General features: G+C 38.6%; 2 protein-coding genes across 2 annotated transcripts; one reads left to right on the forward strand and one right to left on the reverse strand.

Moving 5' to 3' along the window:
• Positions 1–1,713: 1,713 nt before the first annotated feature.
• Positions 1,714–5,436, reverse strand: LOC116711999 (transmembrane protein 236). Its single transcript, XM_032551657.1, has 4 exons — positions 4,956–5,436; positions 4,691–4,763; positions 4,047–4,170; positions 1,714–3,109 (listed from the first exon to the last, which is right to left on the reverse strand). Exons 1-4 carry the CDS (start codon positions 5,225–5,227, stop codon positions 2,361–2,363), a joined length of 1,218 nt encoding a protein of 405 aa, XP_032407548.1. The 5' UTR covers positions 5,228–5,436; the 3' UTR covers positions 1,714–2,360.
• Positions 5,437–6,686: 1,250 nt separating this feature from the next.
• Positions 6,687–20,644, forward strand: hacd1 (3-hydroxyacyl-CoA dehydratase 1). The gene is made up of 7 exons (XM_032551183.1): positions 6,687–6,856; positions 10,174–10,291; positions 10,376–10,394; positions 10,496–10,584; positions 11,456–11,577; positions 16,410–16,588; positions 19,438–20,644. Exons 1-7 carry the CDS (start codon positions 6,738–6,740, stop codon positions 19,518–19,520), a joined length of 729 nt encoding a protein of 242 aa, XP_032407074.1. The 5' UTR covers positions 6,687–6,737; the 3' UTR covers positions 19,521–20,644.
• The last annotated feature ends 12 nt before the right edge of the window (positions 20,645–20,656 follow it).

The raw sequence follows: 20,656 nt of genomic DNA on the forward strand, positions 1-20,656 counted from the left end.
CCTGTTTGGGGAAGTAAGCAGAGATTATCCCAATCTGGTCTGCAAGACTGTCCAGAAATGTTGCAACAGTGATATGGATACAGGGAAATTGGCTACATGTCTGTTGAAAGAGATGCATAGAGAGCCTATATGTGCTAAATCACTGGAGATCACTTTACATATCCTATGGTATCACATGTTGTAATGTGATTTACCTAAAGTCTTGTATCTTCATCTGCGGTAGCTTAGCAATTGCAAAACATGTCGTTTTTATGTATTTACTTCATTTCCAACTTCAAAAATGGAAAACAATCACTTTAGAGAAGAATTTCTTCCAGATGCGACCAGATAAGAATCGACAATAAAGCTAAAAAATGTAACTAAATTGGTAGAGGTATTAGACAAAGACATCTTGCTATGTGAGGTTTAGAAGATGAAATGACTATTTTATCATCACTGGTATCCACAAATTCATACAGAAAATAGCATAGAATTTTATTTTAATTATGTCTGCATGACTTTGTTTCACTTATTCTTATTTCTCACATCAGCAAATTTACGATTGACGCTGAGTTATGTATATTAGGGATGTTGAAGTAACATTTTTTCCACATTTATAAACCCTGAATTTAACAAAACTGCTACACGATGAAGGCCTTTGTGTTGAACCACAACACACTTTGCAGGTGCATTGTAGCCATGCCCTCTGTTGCTCATCTGTGTGATGGGAATGTTGCCAGGTCGAATGGCAGGAAACCTCTTCTCTCAGGATGCACTTGGGAAGAAATGGTATAAATTCCAATGTGAAAGGTTTAAATGGGGGACAAAAGCAGGCAGAACAAAGGGAAAATCTATGCTCAACATGAATTACACATAAAAGTTAAAATTTTCAGAGTTTCTTTAATAATCTTACCAAAATAAATATATCTACATTACAAACTCACACAGATGTTCTTATGGATATATTTTTTTAAAATCTCATGTAAACAACTCTGTTTTATTATATGACACATATTCACAACACATTATGATGGTTTAAAACACATAGCATACAGTCATAGTCATACAACCATTTTTGCAAAAGGAGTAGAAAGGGGTACAAACAGTATATCTGCACATGGAGTTAATAAAACATATTGCAGCAGTTAATTGACACTTGATGTGTCTGCATTGCCTGAGAGCTCCCATTTGGCCTGTGAAAAGTACTATATGATGATGTCAGCAAAATATTTTTGATTAATCAAATGCAAACTGTTTGGTTCCACCAGCTGTTCTATGACATTTGAGCACAAATATTTTCACTTTTCTAAAACTATTATTTTAAGAAAATGAATGTTTTATTTTTCAACTAACAGAGAAACCACTTTTTTAGGGAGCAAAACTATATGCTCTTTCAACACTTTGTAATTGAAAGTTGTGTTTAAATTTCTTACAAATTTTTTCTTACATAATTTTATTAAAAACAGAGCTGTTCACAGTTAAATTCGATTAGTTTCCCTTGTAAAGATACCCAAAGGGGTTTTAAAGAAATTAATCTCTAACTGCAGTAGCAAAATATCAGTTTTTTTGTTTTTTTTAAAGAAATCCAACCATCTCCATCATTGGAGTAACTGATTTACTTCTCTTCTTGCACAGTTTTTACATCGTCCGGAGACCTGGTTGCTCTATCATGATGTCTTCTCTTCAGCTCAGTTGGTGGCAGTTTCTGATATGAGCAACATGGGCAACTGCCCAGGGTGGCATCTCATCAGGGGAAGAATCAGACCTCCTTATACAAGTAACTTTTTTTATTTTAAAACTACTAAAGAACAACATCCCATCTGTTTTCCTTGAATGCCCCTTTTTCTTGCCTTTCCCATTTCAAATAGTGTTCATCAAATTAGTGACCTGTATTGTCATTTTTAAAGGGAAGAGGTAGTGAACCAATTTCTAATCACTCAGATCAAGTTAGCAAAATAAAGCAAAAAAGTTTAATTTTCTAAAAATAATTCAGTCTAAATTATGCTACTAAAATAACATACAAATGTACTGGAAAGCTTTATACAAATCTGTACCAGGGCTGATAAGAAGTGTGGCGCCTGATGGTTGCTACATTGCCTCCAGTGTCCCAGATTTCATTCAGATAAACTGAACTTTTGCCTCCCTAAAAGACCCTCTTATTTAAAAGATTATTCAATTTAGTCATTTTAGTAATTTATTGTTTTTTCACTGCTATGTAGTGGTTATGTCATAAAACTCTATGACATATATGGTGTATTTGCATCCAGTTGTGATCTGCCTTGAATACCATTGCTAAATATGAATTATAAACTGGTGGAACCCCTTTCTGAATGCCATCAGGTTGCATTTCCTGACAGTATTCTGTCCTTGCATTCATGGTTTCAAAAGAACATCCTCTCTGTGTTAAATACCCTCAGCTTGGTCATGAAGTTAAAGTAGACAAATGCCAGACAGACCAACAGATTCTTCATCAGATAGAGTACGGGCGTGACAAACCCGAAGAGGGCTATGAGGCCAACACGCACGAAGAAGAAAGGTAAGTCCTGCAGAGCGACTCCTAGAGAGGAAAGGAGTGGGGTGTTGGGCATGACCACCACACGTAGGCAGGACACATAGCTGAAGATGTAGATGGGAAAGACCCAGCCGGAGTAGTAGACCAATGGATGTCCTGCCACCCTCACCATCTCCACCGTATCCATCCAGAACATAAAGCTATCAACAAACACATCTGCTCGAGCGTCACTGACGCATAGAAACCTCAGAGGGCCCGTGTAGGTGTATGGAGACAAATGATAAGCTGGTCCACTCATTGATGGTGAGCTCAGTTCAGGAGAAGAGATGATAAATGGCCGGCCAGGGTTCCCATTTATTCCAGGTATGGCACCATTGATCTCTGGATGTATCCCTCCTCCATTGTGGTTCCTGTCACTTATCTGACTTGTTCCAGGCTGAAGAGGATTTGGCATACCTTGCCTGTGCATTGATGGCCGCGGTACAGCCGGGCCGGGCACAGCTGGTCCTGAAACGGCAGCTCCTGACACAGCTGGAGTGATGGGGGATATTGGTGTTATTGGTTCCACATGAGTTAAGACAGTGGAGGGGATTTCAGCATCTCTTCCCATTTCATTAGCTGCAACGAAAAAAGGCTAAATGAGAAAAAGGTGTTGAAAAAGAATTCAACCCAAAGCCATAAAAATGAAAAAAAAAAAAAAGCATGTAGTCATCTCACAAAAACATGAAGACTCTATTCACATCACTGAGTGAAATAACTATTTGATCATCCATGGCTTAAAACTTCACTGAAGTCTCTTTTGTGAAGCTAGACTTTTTTTCCTTGTTGGTTACAACTAAGTACACATTTCAGAACTCTACTCCTCTGTACCCTTAATACTGCTCTGAATCCTAATGTTACTGCTTGGAAACGACAGCTTTTTGGCTTCTAGCAAAGATTTTCCTGAGTGAGTTTTAACTGATGGTCACTAGTTACCCATCTTCAATTTTCTTGATGGATGAAGAAGACTCTAATTCAAGATTTGAAGGTACACAGTCATATTCAGGTTCCCCTACTCCTTCAATGCCTTTGTCACCTCCACCACTCTATTCTGCTGAACATTTAGTTCACTGAATTATATATTATTCATAAAAAAGATCCTCACCAACCAATGGAATCAAACTGTAAAAGGTCTGTTATGGAGATTTAAAAGGTACTTGAAGAAAGAAGATAAATGTGCATGATAGTCATATTTGAACTTTTCATAGTCAGTAGTGTGTTTGTTCTGGATCTTGAAACTTCCATAAAATTAAAGCTTGTTCATATTTCAAGTGAGGAATCTTACAAAATTATCAGGTGTTCAAATAATAATTTCCTTCATTGTACTTTGTCCTAATAGGATTACAAGGGATGCTGGGGCCTACCTCCAGCTGTCAATGAGTAAGAGGTAACATACACTGAGGACAGGTCAGCAATCTATCACTGTATTCTATTCTGAAAAATCATCTAATATCAATAGGAGTTACCTCTAAATGGGCACATGACTGGGTATTAAAGGAGCTGGTTTTGCTCTCACCCTGTCCGGTCAATCTGCAGTGTCGTATCCTCTCCACAACATCAATGCAGATTAAGGAGAAGAAGACCAAAGACACAGGGATCTCCGTAAATGTATCGTGTTTCATGTTGTTGTTTATCTGAACCTGGACAAACAATGAGATGACAATAATGAGTTTGGGTTAGGATTGATAATTGAGTTACAAATGACCCAAACCTTTCCACTTTAAGTCAGCAAGAATGACCTTGATGTGCTGCATTATATCTCTTGCACCTATGGTATTTGCTTGAGTCAGTAGTTCACATTGATGGAACACAGAACAAAGCTGACAAAGATGGCCATCTTAGCAGAATTTACGGCTTTTTTGGAAAAGACACCGGATAAGGAAAGGGCCATAGGGTCAGTACAAACTTTTGAGAAAACTTCACAAAACGGCAAATCAGGCCTGGACTGCAGCCAACAAGGAAGTGAGAATGGGCCTCATAGATAGATGATTTGACAGCATAGACAGGAAGAGGAACCAAGCTGCTTATCAGTAGTTTCTTAACCATCAAGTTAGAAATTATTCCCCTGAGAACAAGGGGATTCTTGCTAATGGTCACCTTTGCTCCAAAGTCCTCCAAACCTAAACAGATGTATCAAACAGTTCTCTGCATGTTTTTTACCTCAGAGCTGGCAATGAGAAAGGCAAAGCAGGGTAACGTGGACAGGATTACATATACCAGGGCCACAGGCCTCCTGAAGTGAGGACAACAAAAGATAAGAGAGCAGGACAGAGGCAGTTACAGAAGTTGCTAACTCATGGTATTTACATGAACTTAAAACCAGTCACAGGCCTGTTTTGTCTCACACCAACCGGTCTTGTTCCAGTCTGGGCTGCACTCTGATCCAAGTTGATGACTACAAACAGTAAGAACATCGGAAACTTACCATTTCTTCCTCCCAACAAGAAACTTCTTTTTTATAAACACCAAGTACTTCAGGGGTACCCACACCAGCAGGGCGGTGGAGGTGACATAGGCGATTGAGGAGGCCACGATCAGCCAGTAAGCTGTGCTGGTGTCGCTGGGTGGCTGCGCAGATGCTTTGACCTTTGCCACAATGATGGCAAATCTCTGCATCACGATGAAGAGTGGCACACACAGGCCAGCAAACTGCAGCACCTCGCAGAGGGCAAACTTCAGTGTGCTCCCTGATCCCATCCTGTGGCAGATCGCAAAAAGAGAAGGAAAGGAGGGAGACGGTGGGGGGCTGTTGCTGTAGTGAGGCGACCCCTGCCCCTCTGAGGGCTGGTCAGGCCTCGGACTGCGGCATTGTCTGCCTCCACTAGCATTTTCCACACACCACAGCCTGAGCTCTCTGCTCAACCAACTGCTTACACTGCACTAGGTATTGTGAATCACCAGAGTGATGCGACTGGCATTTAGTCTGTTTTTATATAGAAAACAAAATTAATCAATGTATGCACCTTGAAGGTTGGAGTTGTAATGCACCTAAAGGTAAAGATTCCATATATTTATAATCTATAGTAGACATCAATGGATTTGAGATCTTTAATTCAAGAATCCCAATTCAACAATGGCAAAAACAAATTGGTTCTCTTCACTGATGCACTGCCATCTAGTGGCAACATCATATTAATGTTGAGCCAGTAACACCTAACATGATCTGATAAACAGCAAGTTTTTTCTAACTAAAAATTATTAGAGTCTGTCACTGTATGTGACATGGTGTGTTTTAATAAAAGTGTTTTCTTGTCATTCAGGGGAAACGAGAATGTGTTGCTGAATGTACATCTTAGAGTTGACAACAACAGGGTTTCCCAAGTCCAGTCCTGTTTATCCTGCAACCTTTAGATGCATCCCTGCTTCAATTCACCGAAATCAAATGGTTCTCATCCTCAGCAGTAGTCATTCAGCTCTGCAGAGGTTTTGTAACAAGACATTCATACAAATTACATCTTGATTTGGAGACAGCTGCCTTCCAAACAGTAAGCCTACAGTCTTGGTCGTGACTTAGTGACTCAGAATTATTATTTTTCCTCAGGCTATCAGGAGTCTTAGTAGATCTCGTCTTCATGATTCAGTATTTACCTACTCCCACCTTTGAATGTAGTTTTTGTCGTTTTTTGTTTTTTTTTATCTTCCAGTAAATCCAATAACTTTATTTAGGCTTATGAGGTTTGCTAAAGGGGAAATTACTGAGTAAGTGAAACCTCCACTATTTATTTTCCTGACTCACCTTAAAATTTGCAAATATGTTATGCAAATGTAATACTGGGTGTCATGTCATGTATGTACAGTGTCATAAGCATCCTCCTCATCACACTATTACATAAGAACATAGTGTTTTCAGTCAGAAGCTTCTTTAGTTTGCCGTTACACAGACTGTTACAGAAGATCATTCCTACCCACAGCCATCAGGATCTACAACGTTTGAAGAGACTTTGATCATCTGAGTTGGAGCATTTATTTCTCCTTTGGAATTAATAAAGTATAAAGAAAGATGTAAATGGACCCTAATGTTATCAGAATATGATTTTAATTACGTGTCCAGGGGCCCACCAGCAGGCCACGCACTTGCCCCATAGAGAGAGAGAGAGTGTGACAGAGAGGGGGGTCTTTGTGGGTGGCTAGATGGATGGACGACCCCACTGCTCCCCACCCCAGCTGTCAGCTCCCTTCCTGACTTCCCCACCCTGCCCCCGGTGCCATGGCGTCCAGCGAGGAGGACGGCACGGTGGAGGAGAAGGAAAACAACAACAAGAAGAGAACGAAAAGCGCCCTCATAACCGCATGGCTCACTTTCTACAACATCGCCATGACAGCCGGGTATGTCCCTTTATTCCACCCCCCTCTCTTCTTCCTGCTGCCTATTAATAAGAAAGCCGGATAAGTTTGCCGCTCCCTAAAAAACTGTAAGCGTGTGTTGCTGTTTATAGGACTGAGCCTGTGTGTGTCAGCCTGAAAGTGCCTGTTCAGCTCGAAGGATTTAGCAGCTGCTTGGCTGCTGGAGTTGGTAGAAAAATATTTTATGGAGGCTGGTTCTGAGAGTAAATGACGAGTTTAAAGAAAAGCCAGACGGGAGGTTTCAGAAAGAGGGGACAGAAAATGAATGAACAGTGGCGGGTTTAAAGTGACAGGCTGGTGTTGGAGCTGTGTCCAAATAGGGCTGACTGCATGCTGTCAGCGTCAAGGCCCACTGAGTCCCACGGTCGCAGTGATAAGTATAGCCGGACTGAGCTGCTGGTGACACTGGAACCCAGTCTGGGACGGGGAAAGTGCTCAATGAGCAGATTTTAAAAAACAACACAATATCTGTCAGGCTAAAGTAGGCTATGGTGGGTTTATAATATCAAAGCATAAAAGCAAATTACAATTGGTTAACTAGTTATGGAACAAAATAGTCCCTCACATAGATGGTCCTGAAAAGTGTTTTTTTTCCTTCTTCCATTCACAAACTGTATGTAGTGTATGCACAACCACAAACTTCAATATGTTCTATGTGGGTCTTTTGTGACAGTTCTACAGCAATTTCACTACAATGCGTAGGTTTGCAGAATATACATCACAGATATTGTTATTGTATTTTCACTGTACAGCATGCATATCACAAGCACATAACTACCTGGACGGCATTTAAATTTGCAGATGATGTACTTAGTGACGCTCTACTAAGAAACTACAAATTATTTCAGTACCAAAACAGAAAAAGTTGGTTAGAAGCTTTTCGTTCAATTAAAAACCTGTTGTTAAAATAGAAATATGTGATTAAATTTTTCCCAGAAGCTGGATACTACTCCAATATTGAGTATATATTTGCCTAATTTGGGGCAAATATATAACCATACATATGAGTAGTGTCCTTTTCAATTCATAACACTACTTAAAAAGTATCATAAACACTTTTTAATTATGTTTATTTATTGCGAGTTCATTGCATCATATAAATATATCACATATTGTATGTTTTCCCAATATCAAAGCACAGTTTTTGCCTTTGCTCCTGCTAAATACATACCAGAATTTCCAAAAATATTAAGCACACCTGATTTATAGGCCCCACCCACTATCTTTTGCAAAGGAAAATAAAAGTGTTCATATAGGTCATACTTGTCTATAAGCCTCAGGTGTCCACATTGTAACATGAGATATTTAAATGGAAAGATTTTTAATGAAATACGTGCTGGTAACTCCAACATGTACCGCTGCAAATGCCTTTTCTGACCAGTGCCAAAGCAGAGCTGCCTAAAAAAGAATAAAATACCATAGCCTAAAAAGTCTTTGATCACATCTTCCTCCTGCGCACTAAAATCACAAAAGGCACCTTCTTCAAGGTCTGAATTGAACGGCTTCAAACACTTTTCCTCATTTGCTGTCACTCAGATCATCTGGTTCAAGTCTGCTTTGCAACATGGAGAAACAGTATTCTGTTTTTATGTTCTACCAATCTGGATTAAACTTCCAGAAAACTGCAAATATGCTGAAAAACAGAATTCCTTTAACTCAATGCTAAAATCCCACTGTTTTTTAGAATTGCGTTTGATTATTAATTGGATTGTTACAAGGCGGAGTCTATTTTCCAACCTGCCATCATTTTCCCTTAATTTTCCAATGCAATGTAATGTTTTTTGGCTAGGTTGTTGCTTTATTTTTCTTCTAATCATGTAAAACTTTCTGAATTGCGTTGTTGCTTTAGATGTGCTATACAAATAAAATTGCCTTGCCTTAAAATTTTATATCTAATTTTGAGTTTTGCAACAAAGAAAAACATCAGGCTTATGCAAGACTATGGAAACAGGCTGAATGAACCCTGTATGTTTTTGGAAAACCAAGAAATAATCAATGTAGTTTGAATCCTAATAACTAACAAACAGACTAAGATTAGGCTATTAAATCTTTTGTGTTTTTCCCTTGTGGGATTTGTATGGAAATATAACTTGAAATAACATACCATATAAGATATAGAAATGCTTGAGATTTTAACCTTGTGCAAGAAGTATTTCTTACCAAGAATTCATCAGCCTATACTCTTCTTTTGTGACTAAATCACTTTGATTTCTTTGCATGTGTGAATTGATGTCATCCAATGTCATGACATCCATGACACTGGATGTCATGTAATATTACATCCAGTGTGGATTTATTTTGTCATTGGCTCCATTACAAATATTTAGCTAAGAAAAGTCGATGCACTTACCTGTGACTGTATAAGTTGTCGTTTGATAGAATATGTGAAAGCGAATTTGCATAAATATTTAGCATTACCTCAGTGATAGTAAGCAAATTCTTACTGTTTCAGAGCCTGGCTCTGCTTTTAAATAAAAAAAGCACCAGATGACAGATTTTGTGTTCTGGTTAATACAATCCAAATTAAGTATATTGAAGTTTATGATTGTGATGTGACACAATTGTAAAATAATTAGAGGGTTGTAAATACTTTTGTAATAAGACTGTAGCTTATTAAGGTTCAGTGCAATGTGTCCTTTGAATAAAATTGTATGTCTTACAGTATGAAACCAGTGGCCGTTTTCAAACAACAGATGAGTGACTTCTAGGAAGAATCAGTGGATCAAAAACTTTCATTACATCAACAAGCTTGTTAAGAGAAAATTGTGTTGAGGGCTGTGGAGAATCTTGCAGACAAATTTAATTCCACTGTGACTTTGTCTTTGTAATAAATGCCTTGATTGGGTTTGTATTTATGTGATAAGACAGCTGCTCCTTTCCACTGTTCGAAAATCAGCAGGATTTCTGTAAATAGAAAACATTTTATTAACTCACATTTTAAGCAGAATTTGACTCAACTGTATCACAGTTACAATTAAATTGGAATGTTTATTTATTTTTATTGAATTTGCCTTTATGTTTGGAATGTTTTGATTAAGTAAATCTGGATACTGTAATATTTACTGAACAGCATATCTATAAAGAAAGTCTCTGATTTACATCGAGTTTTTGTTATGTAACACATTGTGATATACTGTATATACTCCAATGCTAACTCATTACAGAAGCTACTGGTTGGGATCTCGTTCTTTATTACAAATGTATAAAAATACCATCTGCCGTTACAGGTTGTTGTCTCTTGGGAGCACCATGGCTTTGTCTGGACAGGATTTATGGTTTTGGGCTTGTTTTTTCTCCAGGTGGCTGGTTCTGGCAATCACAATGATGCGCTTCTACATTCAGAAAGGCACACATAAGGGTCTCTACAGAAGTATAGCAAGGACACTCAAGTTTTTCCAGACCTTTGCATTAGTTGAGGTAAGTGTTTGTAATATAAAAAAAGTTTTATTTAATAAGTGAAAGACAATATTAATTCCAATTGCTACCGTCTTTGTCATCCAGGTGGGACATTGTGCCGTTGGTATGTGAGGGTTGACTTCATTTATTTATTTATTTGATCCTATTTCATACACTTCGGTATGTTCCCAGGCTGTGAATGTCTTTCCTTTGCCTCTGCTGCAGGAATTGTGAGGACTTCTGTGATTGTAACTGGGGTTCAAGTGTGTTCAAGGATTTACATGGTTTGGTTCATCACCAGTAGCATCAGACAGGTAAATATTCATCTCATTCAAATGATGCATACAATTGACTTCTCAGACCTTTGGGTTAGTGTCTCATCTTATCTAGCATACAGTCATATCTGAATGCTTTCACAGTGGCAGAAAAGCTGTTTTGGTTGGTATGCTTTAAAAAATTGTTTATTGCAATGACACGAATGCAAAGAAGCAATACTTAGTACCTTTTCGAAACCTCTGCAGTTCACTTTGGCCAGTTCATAACCTTTTCCCATTGACGTATTGCTATACAATTTTCTTTGAGGAAGAAATTAAAATAGTGCTGAAGTTGTAGTATAATAGTAAAAAGAAACATTTAGCCTCTTATGGATAAATTGAAAGCTTATATATAGTTTACTCTTTCTTGTGTCCATCATTCTTTCCCTACTGGTTTGTCGTTCTTTCCTTCCTTCCTTCCTTTTGTATCTTTCTTTGTTTTCCTTCTTTCCTTGTATTCTTTCTGGTGTCCCTTTATTCCTACCTCATATCCTTTTATTTCTTTTTTTTTCCTTCCTGCCTTGTCTCTTTCATTAGAGACAAGGCAGATGTTTACTTCCTTCTTTTTTTTCTTTCCTTATATGTCATAGCTCTACATTGTTAGCAGCCTAGACTCATAGTGCTTAAGCATGATGCGTTGACTTTTTTTTTTTAATTATTTCTGAACGGCTGATCATCAGTCAATTTTGATAAACTCTGAATTGTTGGTGTATCTGTTTTCTGGAGGTAAATCATTTGTAATTAAACTTTTTTAGATATATATTGCCTTTAGAATTATCTATAAAGTGTCAAAGTATTTGCAGTCAGCATAAGATGTCTGGGGACAGCACTTATTACTATAATGGACAATAACCTGTAAATTTTGTTGAAGATCCAGAACGAAGAAAGTGTAATCCTGTTCCTGGTCGTGTGGACTGTGACAGAGATTACCAGATATTCTTATTACACATTCAACCTGCTCCACCATCTGCCATACTTCATCAAATGGGCCAGGTGGAGACACCGTCTGTAATGATTTAATGTTATAGTGCTGTATACGTTTTGCAAGCATGCTGGTCTGGTTTGGTAATGGAACATTCATGTGAACACTCATTAACTATCTCTTGCAAAGAAGTAATGCATGTGTTTGTTATTGCATTTAATTTACAGCAGTTATCCATCACTTGGGAACTAACTGCTCACATTGTACAGAAGAAATAAACTGCATGTGTTTTAAATTGACTATTTGCCAAGTTTGGAGGTTTGCATCCCTAACTATCAGCAGGTACAACCTAAAATGTAGGTATGCTTCCAGTTGTAGAGGAAAGTCATGCTATCCTTCTGATGTATGTGATCACTCGTGACGAGGTGATCCGCCCTCACAGTGGCTCACCTGAAACCAGAGACGTCTGAGGGAACATCAGACACAGACATTAGTGTTTTGACACTGATAGCAGTCCAAGCACACATGTCTTACAGAACAGACAGAACCATCAACCATCTGGAATAACAGTCTACCAAACACTTTCATATGACTTGAACCTTTCCACATTTTATTATGTCACATCCATGAACTTTCATGTATTTTATTGAGATTTTATATGGTGAACCAGTACAAATTAGCATAGCGTAGCATGACTTGAGAATGAGAATAATAAAGACTCAGAGGTCTTTTAGAGTGATGGAAAGACCCTAAATCTTTAGCTCCCCCCTCAGATTCCACATCAGATTCCAGTCAAAACTCCAAAACGTTAACTTTACTTCCAGTCAGCAGAAACTTTCTGATAAAATTAAAAGATTGCTTTAAACCTAAATAAGGGTATAATTTATGGCCAAACTGTACCTGAAGACTTGCAGCTGTAGTTTCAGGAAAAGGTGGTTGGATCTACAGAACGTCGTTTTAAAAAGGCCGAATACAAATATGCATAATTTTTCTTTCAGTTCACAGTTAAGCACTACCTTGTGCTGAAAGACACTGTGTGTACACAGAGAGACGTTACTCTTTGCGACACCCTTTGAAGTTGTACCTGCAGGGACCATCTGCTTTATTATTTCTGGGGGGATTTTTTGTCCCTTTTGCTCGGTCTCTGGTCTTGATTCTCTCTCTCTGAGAAAACCTCTCCTCTCCCCTGCTTTTCACGTCTTCCTTTAAGCGTGGAAGAGCCAGGCCTCCGGAGAAGGGCTCATGTTCAGCTGCTCCTGTTTTTAAGACCGTCTGTTTTGGTCATGGAATGTTCAGCCGCCGTTTCTCTCACATCCGCAGAGACGCTCCCCTGAGTCTTTCTGCTGTCTCCACTAATCTCCACTGTCCTGGATCGTACTATGGTATACTACAGTACAGTGAAGCAGGGACTTTGGCCTGGATGTATGAACATAGTGACAGGACAGAAAACATCATGTTTCTGACCATCTGAGTTTTGCAGAGACACTTTAAACCACCAGTAATGTCTCTATATTTTGCTTTCAAGGAACCCAAGTGCATTGTGGGGCTTTAGAGTTCTCTAGGTTTTCTAGAGATCATTTAAAGTTCTTTGCTTTTGTCACCGTTGAAGAATATTGAGCGGTCTTTTCTCAAAAAATAAGAAAACCCTTATCGCCAGCAGACAAAGTGTCTCACAGAAATATGTATAACTTTACAACCTTTTCACTTAGTTATACCCTGTACAACTACATTGTATTTTACTGGGGCTGACACAAAGTAGCACAACTGTGAAGTGAAACAAAGATTATACAAGGTTTTAGAGCTAAAAATCTTGAATATGCGTTTGTACTCAGCCTCCCTGAGTCAAAGCTTCTCAGAAGCACCCCTGGTTGCTGTTGCAGCTCAAGTGTTTTTGCTATGTTTCTATCACCTTGCACATCTAGAGACTGATTTATTTTTATATTCTTGAGAAAATCGCTCAATTTCACTTAGACTGAATGGAGAGCATCTGTGCACATCAGGTTCTCAACCTTTTTACAGATTTTCATTCAGATTTTGCTCTGGTCTTTGACTGGACTAATTAAAGCACTTGAATATTTTTCAAGCTCTGCCTGTTTGTTTAGGTTTGTTGTCCTTCGTCCAGAATTGCATCTTTAGCTTCTTGACATCAAATCCAATCAGTTCCCCTGTCTATGCCAAGGAAAAAACGTCCTTCACAGTTCTACTGAGTTTAGTGCAGTGTTTCACTTTCTGCCACATTCATCATTTTACATGTAGGCCATAGCATTCAATAATGGTCTCCCCTGACAAAATCCCCTTTGTCATCCAAACTTTCAACTTTTATCAGAACTTCAGATGGCTTTCTTCTTGCCACCTTTCCCTAAAGACCAGATCTGTTGAGTTTACAAGTGTTTTGATTCTAGTTCACAAATGAGTGCAAGTTCAAGGGGTTTGAATACCTTGCCTAAAAGTTATCTTTACACCCAACAGATGAATCAGCTTTCAGTTGATCATCTTCTGTAATACAAGTTTCAAGCTGATGGTTTTTTGGAGGCTCCCTGGTATACATTTTATTTGTCGCAAGGTATACATATTTGGTGCTTTTCATTAGTGTTGCTCAAAAGATTTGGATAAATAGTGTCACTGTGACAGGCTGAGGGAAAAAAAGCAAATAAAGAAAGTTTAAAGGACATTTCATAACAGTAAGTCCCTCATTTTCTGCTCAGCAGTGCCAAACTATTGATTTGCAACAACAGTTTTAAAAGTGCTTTGTGTAAATTCAAGTGTCACTATGTTAAATACTCAAAGTGCATCCAGTCATGGTGCGGTTATTGTTGTGAACTGTTGTCCGAGGTCAAATTACAGCCACAGTCTGATCCAGCGGCTTGAGTTGCTATAAAACAGTGCCAAACCAAATCTCTGTCCTGCAGCTTCCTGTTGAGCTGCTGGTCAGCTCATGTGAGGCACAAATTATATTTATTACACTCTAAAACAGATCAACTTACCTGCTATTTTATCATTGCTGACCTGGCATGCTGATAAGCATCACACCAACAATCAAACCTTGGTTATATTTACTTTAGTTGCAGAACTTCTACTGTTGTCTCATATGACATGATGTCTAAATGCATACAATAATGTCTAATGACTAAAAGGTGTGATTCACACTGTTTGTTTGAATTTGCTGGAACTTCACAGATACAGGACAAACACTAAGGAAAACAAGTCATTTTTTCAGCTGTTCCACAAAACACATCTGTTTATTGACCAAGTTTGGTTAAATGCTGTTAAAATGTATGTGTTTGCATTTGCATTTCTATAGTTCTCCACAACTTGAACTTGTCGGTTCAAATGTTATGAACTAATGTTTGTCTGCACTACTTGATTATTAGCTCCTTTATCTGTTAATGAAATTCAATTTATTATGGGATGAAGCTGTTGACCCACTCAGCTTTGGTGCTAGAGCGGAATGTGCCCAGGGTAACTCTAAAGTGATCAGGCAAAATTGTATGACCACTGACAGATGTAGGGAAATACACTGGCTATGTCCTCATTGCAGTACCTGTTAGAAGGTGGGATATAACAGATAGCCAGTGGGTATGAGGCTTGGCTAGAGCCAAAACCAAAACTGCTGCTTCTGTGGAGTTTACCTGGTCAGTACTATCAAAAATGGTCCAAAGAAGGGACATCGGTATACAGAGGACTTGCTGATGGGTGACCCAATGTCAGTACTGTACACAGAATTGATGAACTGATGAATTAGGTAGATTGCAAGGTGTGATTATGTCTTTACCTGGGAAATACGTGGCTGCAGAATGCATTAGTGGACAGCAAGCATGTAGAGGCAGTGTGATGATTAGGACCTGACATCCTTGTGGCCATTGTTGCGGATCATGTACTCACTTTCATGAATACAATATTTCCTATTGGGTCTAGCCTCTTTAACAGTACACCCCATCTTTTCACAAAGAAAAAGGCTCCAGCAAAGCTTTGAGAGACAAAACAAGTTTAGGGTGTAGATTTAGGCTCTAAATTTGCCCTGTTCTCAATCTAACTGAGCATCTGTAAAATGTCCTGAACAAACAAGTCAGATCAGTGAAGGCCTCATGCCAGAACTAAAAGGATCTGCTGGGAACATCTTTGTGCCAGTTACCTTAGAACAACTTCAGGGGTCCAATGGAGGTCTATGCCACATTGTGTCATGGCTGGGAAAAACACATTGTTACACACACATTGTTGGTATGTACCAAAGAACAAGTTCTTGCAGTGCACTCCGCCAGGCCATGTATACACACAGGTCGTTCCAGTTTCATACACACAGTCTCCAGTTGCCAGATCACTGACTGGAGCAGATAACTTGGATCTAGGTCCTCAGCTCCAACTACAGAGTGCTTTCTTCAATTTCATGATCCGCTGGCTGGCTTAATACGCAGCAGGTTCAAGCACAGATAAACATTAACCATTCTCTTTCACTATTTCAGCCTCATATTTGAGTCCCTGGATGGTATAAATGAAAGGTTTTAATTATATAATTGGGTAAAGGCATTGGATGCATGCAATTAATGGTGAAAACATGGAGATATATAAATGCAATTTTTCTACATTTCTCTCTTTCCAGTTCCCCTAAATAATTAATTAATTCCCATAATTACAACTTAGTGTTTTCAACAAAGCTTGACCTTCCATGCAAAAGAAAAAAGTAGTGACAAATAATGAAACGTATCATAAAATATCAGTGCCCTGTAGTTGTTTTTTTTATGACAAGTGGCTTTTAATCAAAAAGAAATTAACCTATGAAAGAAGTGATGGTGCTGCATGTGAGTGTGTTAAAGTCTTCTGTGTGCTTACCTTACTGTCTTCAACTGGATTTTCCTATAACTTAGACAAGAATTGAAAGACATCCTGCTGTTTTTCTGTTCTGCAGATACAACTTCTTCATCGTCTTGTACCCACTGGGAGTCGTCGGAGAGCTGCTCACCATTTACGCTGCTCTGCCATTCGTGCGCAGGTCTGGAATGTACTCCATGAGGCTCCCCAACAAATATAATGTGTCGTTCGACTACTACTACTTCCTCATCATCGTCATGCTGTCCTACATCCCACGTAAGGAGAAATTTCTCTCTTATGCTCTGCACCTTTAACTTGGTCAATTCTACAAAACGTGACCTAATAGAAAAATCCTCACAAAACTAAGTCTAAACTGAACAAAATTGATCTAAAGGTTGTTTTAGATTGTTCTGTTGACATGTAAAGCTTCTGAAACTACTGTGTATTAGAAGCCACTGTACAACCAGTACTGACAGCAGACATCAATCAAGGGTTTCTAAATGTATTGAATTGCACTTTGTCATTACAATATCAGTGTAAAAACTTTCACAAGAATTGTAGAATACTCTTTGGATGCAAAGAGTGTTCTAGTTTCATAGAATGCTGTCTTCATCCAAAGATGCAAAGAGTGTCTTTGCATTTTTGGTAGTTGCAAATATTTTTGTTGGTAGTTTGCTATATTTTGAATGTCATGCACTCAAACCCTGCATATCGATAATGTATTTGGCCAGTTGCAAGGACTCTTGACTCTCTGAAAGTAGTAGGGACATTGTGTAGAGATACAGGAAAAATGGTAGATTTTATTTGGCAGTAGTGTTACAATTACATATGTTCCTTGCAACATTAGCATAAACAAGTTTTTCAACATATACTGCAAAAGTCTGGAATTTTTGTTTCAGCTTTTTCCAGGTCTGGATAAGGATGGAAGAAGACAATAGGGAAAAATCTTTGTATTTCCAAACTTTGTTTCCTGTTCCCATTATCTAACTATTGTGTCCCTCCCTGCTTCCTTTTATTCTTGTATCCTTCCTTACATATGTCTTTTCCCTTCCCTCAATCCTTTATACTTTTCTTTCCACCTCAGATTTTTTCTCCTTTTGTTTCTCTCTTCCTTCTTCAAAGTCTTTTGTTCATTTTTTCCTCACCCTCCTCTCTTATGCATTTCCCTGTTTTCTTAATTTTTATTCGGTCCTTTTCGATTCCCTTTTCTCCTTTCTGTCCTTTCTGTCTTTCTTCCTTGTGCTCTGGTTTTCCTTTGTTGTCCATTTTTATTCCATTCAATCTCTGGTTTTTACAAGTTTCATATTTAAAGCATGCCCCTCTGTCATCCATAGTCATATTTTAAAATAGCCACAAAAGATTAGTAACTCACAAGTTTAAGTCCAGATATGGCAAGTGTATAGAAACCCTTATTAATATAATCAGCAGCTCAAAACATAGAGCACAATATCTTGAATGGAGTAACAGCACCACCCTCAGACAGGAAGAAGCAGTTACGCTCAAGTTGAAATGATGACTCAGGGTTATTCCTAGACTATCTGTGGAAACAAACATACACTCAATACAAAGTAGTCCCAGATTTTTTAATCTCTCTTCAGTTACGACTGACATACGGTAGTAAAGCTGTGTTCACAAGTTGCAGTGCTCACTGTGATTGCAACTGTTAACTTGCGATGTCTGAAAAGCACCTCCTTATATGGCTCAAGAACCAGAGTTAGAGCTGCTAGAGTAGAGCGTCTTCGCAACCTTTTCTGCACTTTTCTTCCTACAACGGCACTTAAATGAAGTAGTTTGTTCCTTAAGTCATGAAGATTTAAATCATACGGACGATCAAATGTAAGTAGTTTTGTTAGGAATGATTCAGTTTGGGGATTTAAAGCTTGTCTGAAAATAACTTGTTCAGCCTACTGAGCATTTGATCAAATGACTGGGTGGAAAAAGGTTGTTTGAAAAAAGTCCTGATCTCGTTTAAACTCTCTCTGACCAACACTTGTCCAAACAGATTTGTCACCAAATTTGTAGCCTAGCTTTTTTCACCATTTTTTGCCTGCTGGTGTTACATAGTCACATTGGTCTGAAATGTCCACTACCATATATAATCAAAAAATAATTCCTTTCTGAAGTCATTCAGTGACTCAACCAAAGCGTTAACTAAATCTACTACTTTTGAACAATTAAGTATTGTTGACTGTAGCGTGTCAGACAGAAGTTGTGCTTCTGCAAATAGTTTACAGAGAAATTACCCTCTTCATAAAAGCAAGGAATCTGTACTAGTAGACCTTGGGACCCAAATGGCTCAATGCAGCTATAACCTTTATGTTCATGCACTCTCTCTTGCAACACTTGCTTCAGGGCAGGTTGTCTGTCTTAAATGTTTTGCAGTGCTATAGATTGACATGCGTATTCTGTGTCACTTTCTTCCTGGAGCTCTCTTGGTGCACCTTCATACATGTCTTTTTGCATTGCTATCCACTTAGACTGGACATCTGATTCAGTAATGAACACATAGAGCTTTTCAACCACAGCAAAGAATTAGCCTGTGGAACAGGTTTGACCACATCTACTCAAGTTAGTTTGAGACAGTGGATGTAAAAGTTATATTTTGCTTGGTCCTTGATTGTAGCCTGAACTCCTGCTGCGCCACCATCAAATGCCTGACAATCCAGAACCTCATTCTCAATTATTTTATTTGCATACTCTGCATTCTGCATTGATGTCAACTTTTTCACAACAGTTTTGACAGCAATTAATTCCAGAACAGTCTTAAAGTGTCCTTTGTTATCAGAGCCAAGTGAGTCGTTGTGTTCTCTCTCAGCAATGTTTTAGGTGGCAGTAAGGACTATGAAGCCCCAGTTTTCTTTAACTTGTTAGTTGTTCCATCAGGTTTTTCAAATTTGGGTTCTCCCTACTCTTGCTGATATCTGAGTGATATGACAGAAGAAAAATGAACAAACATATAATATTTAGTATAGTACTTGCCTTTGCTCAACAAACCTGTTTGTCTGTTGGTTACGTAACTTGCACCTTCTTTACAGTCAGAATCAGAATGTTTCGATGTCCTCGTGGCAACTGTATTGTTGTGATTTTTCATCAGTTTATGTCTGTGCTGAGTTTTTTCTTCTTAGTCTTTCCTCAGCTCTACTTGCACATGCTGCGGCAGAGGAGGAGGGTGCTCCACGGTGAAGTCATAGTGGAGAAGGATGACTAAATGTGCACCACCTTATCCGTTGAGCCAGCCTGCCTAAACATCACCCTCACCTGACCTCCGCTCCACCCACTCACCCCCAACACATCTCACCTTTTCTTTTTGGCTGTTGGCATTCTTAACTGCACGGGACCCAAGAAGCAGCTGACAACCTGCCTGACAACCAGCAATGATGATGATGATGATGATGATGACGAAAACTTGGATAAATTCCTGTTTGAATGGTTATTTGGCAAGATGTTTACAGTTCTGGAGTTGTGTCTCAGCTCTGAGAGATCTGGATTCCTTCATTCACCCACTGGCTTTACCCCATCTCATTGCACCGAAGAGAAACTGAGCCACATCACTGCGTCATGACAGGAAACATGAGAAGAAACGTGGAAGGAAGATTGTACGTTGTGTGCTCTGAATTGTCCCTCAGCCCAACTAATTGGCAGATTTTAAAAACTATGTGGCTGCACAGATCATGGTTCAAAAAGTTAAATCATACCTCAACAATAAATCTACATTTAGACAAATGTGCTGCTGCTTTTGTGTATATTTGTTTTACCTTATGTGTAAATGATGCAATGTGAAATCTTAAACCACACACCGTCTCACTTAGAGCAAGCACAGCTCCAACTTAACTCTGTCTACTTGGCTCAGCTAGTGCTTTATTTTAATATTTTGATGTTTACTGTATCCATAAGACACTTCCTAAGAGTCTTTGCAGAGGTAATAGTTTGTTAAAGAGCATTTTTAGATTTATGTCAGCGCACTGAGTCATCGTTCTGCGTCTCGTTTTGTGTTTTAACGTGTCCATACTCATAGAAAGGTAGCTAGCCTCTATCCTATTAAAGGTGCTATTGTTAAGATCTTTTCAATCTTCTGTGCAGCTGAAGGAGTGACCATGATTGGAGTTGACCTGAAGCAGGAAAGCTGGATGTGAAATGACCCGAAAGAAAATGTCGGTCAATGATCTGCATGAACTGTGGTTAATCAAAGCGAATAAACACTTTTTGCTTATCATCTGGGTTAAAGAGGAGAAAATAAACACCAAATGTTAAATCTAATGGAAAGATATTTAAAAAGAAATGTGAAAATACCTTTTTGTGCAAAATGAATAAACTCAATCCTTCAACAGCGAAGAGAGTTTGTGA

The sequence above is a fragment of the Xiphophorus hellerii genome, chromosome 21 (assembly GCF_003331165.1).
Source record: "Xiphophorus hellerii strain 12219 chromosome 21, Xiphophorus_hellerii-4.1, whole genome shotgun sequence".
Taxonomy (NCBI): domain Eukaryota; kingdom Metazoa; phylum Chordata; class Actinopteri; order Cyprinodontiformes; family Poeciliidae; genus Xiphophorus; species Xiphophorus hellerii.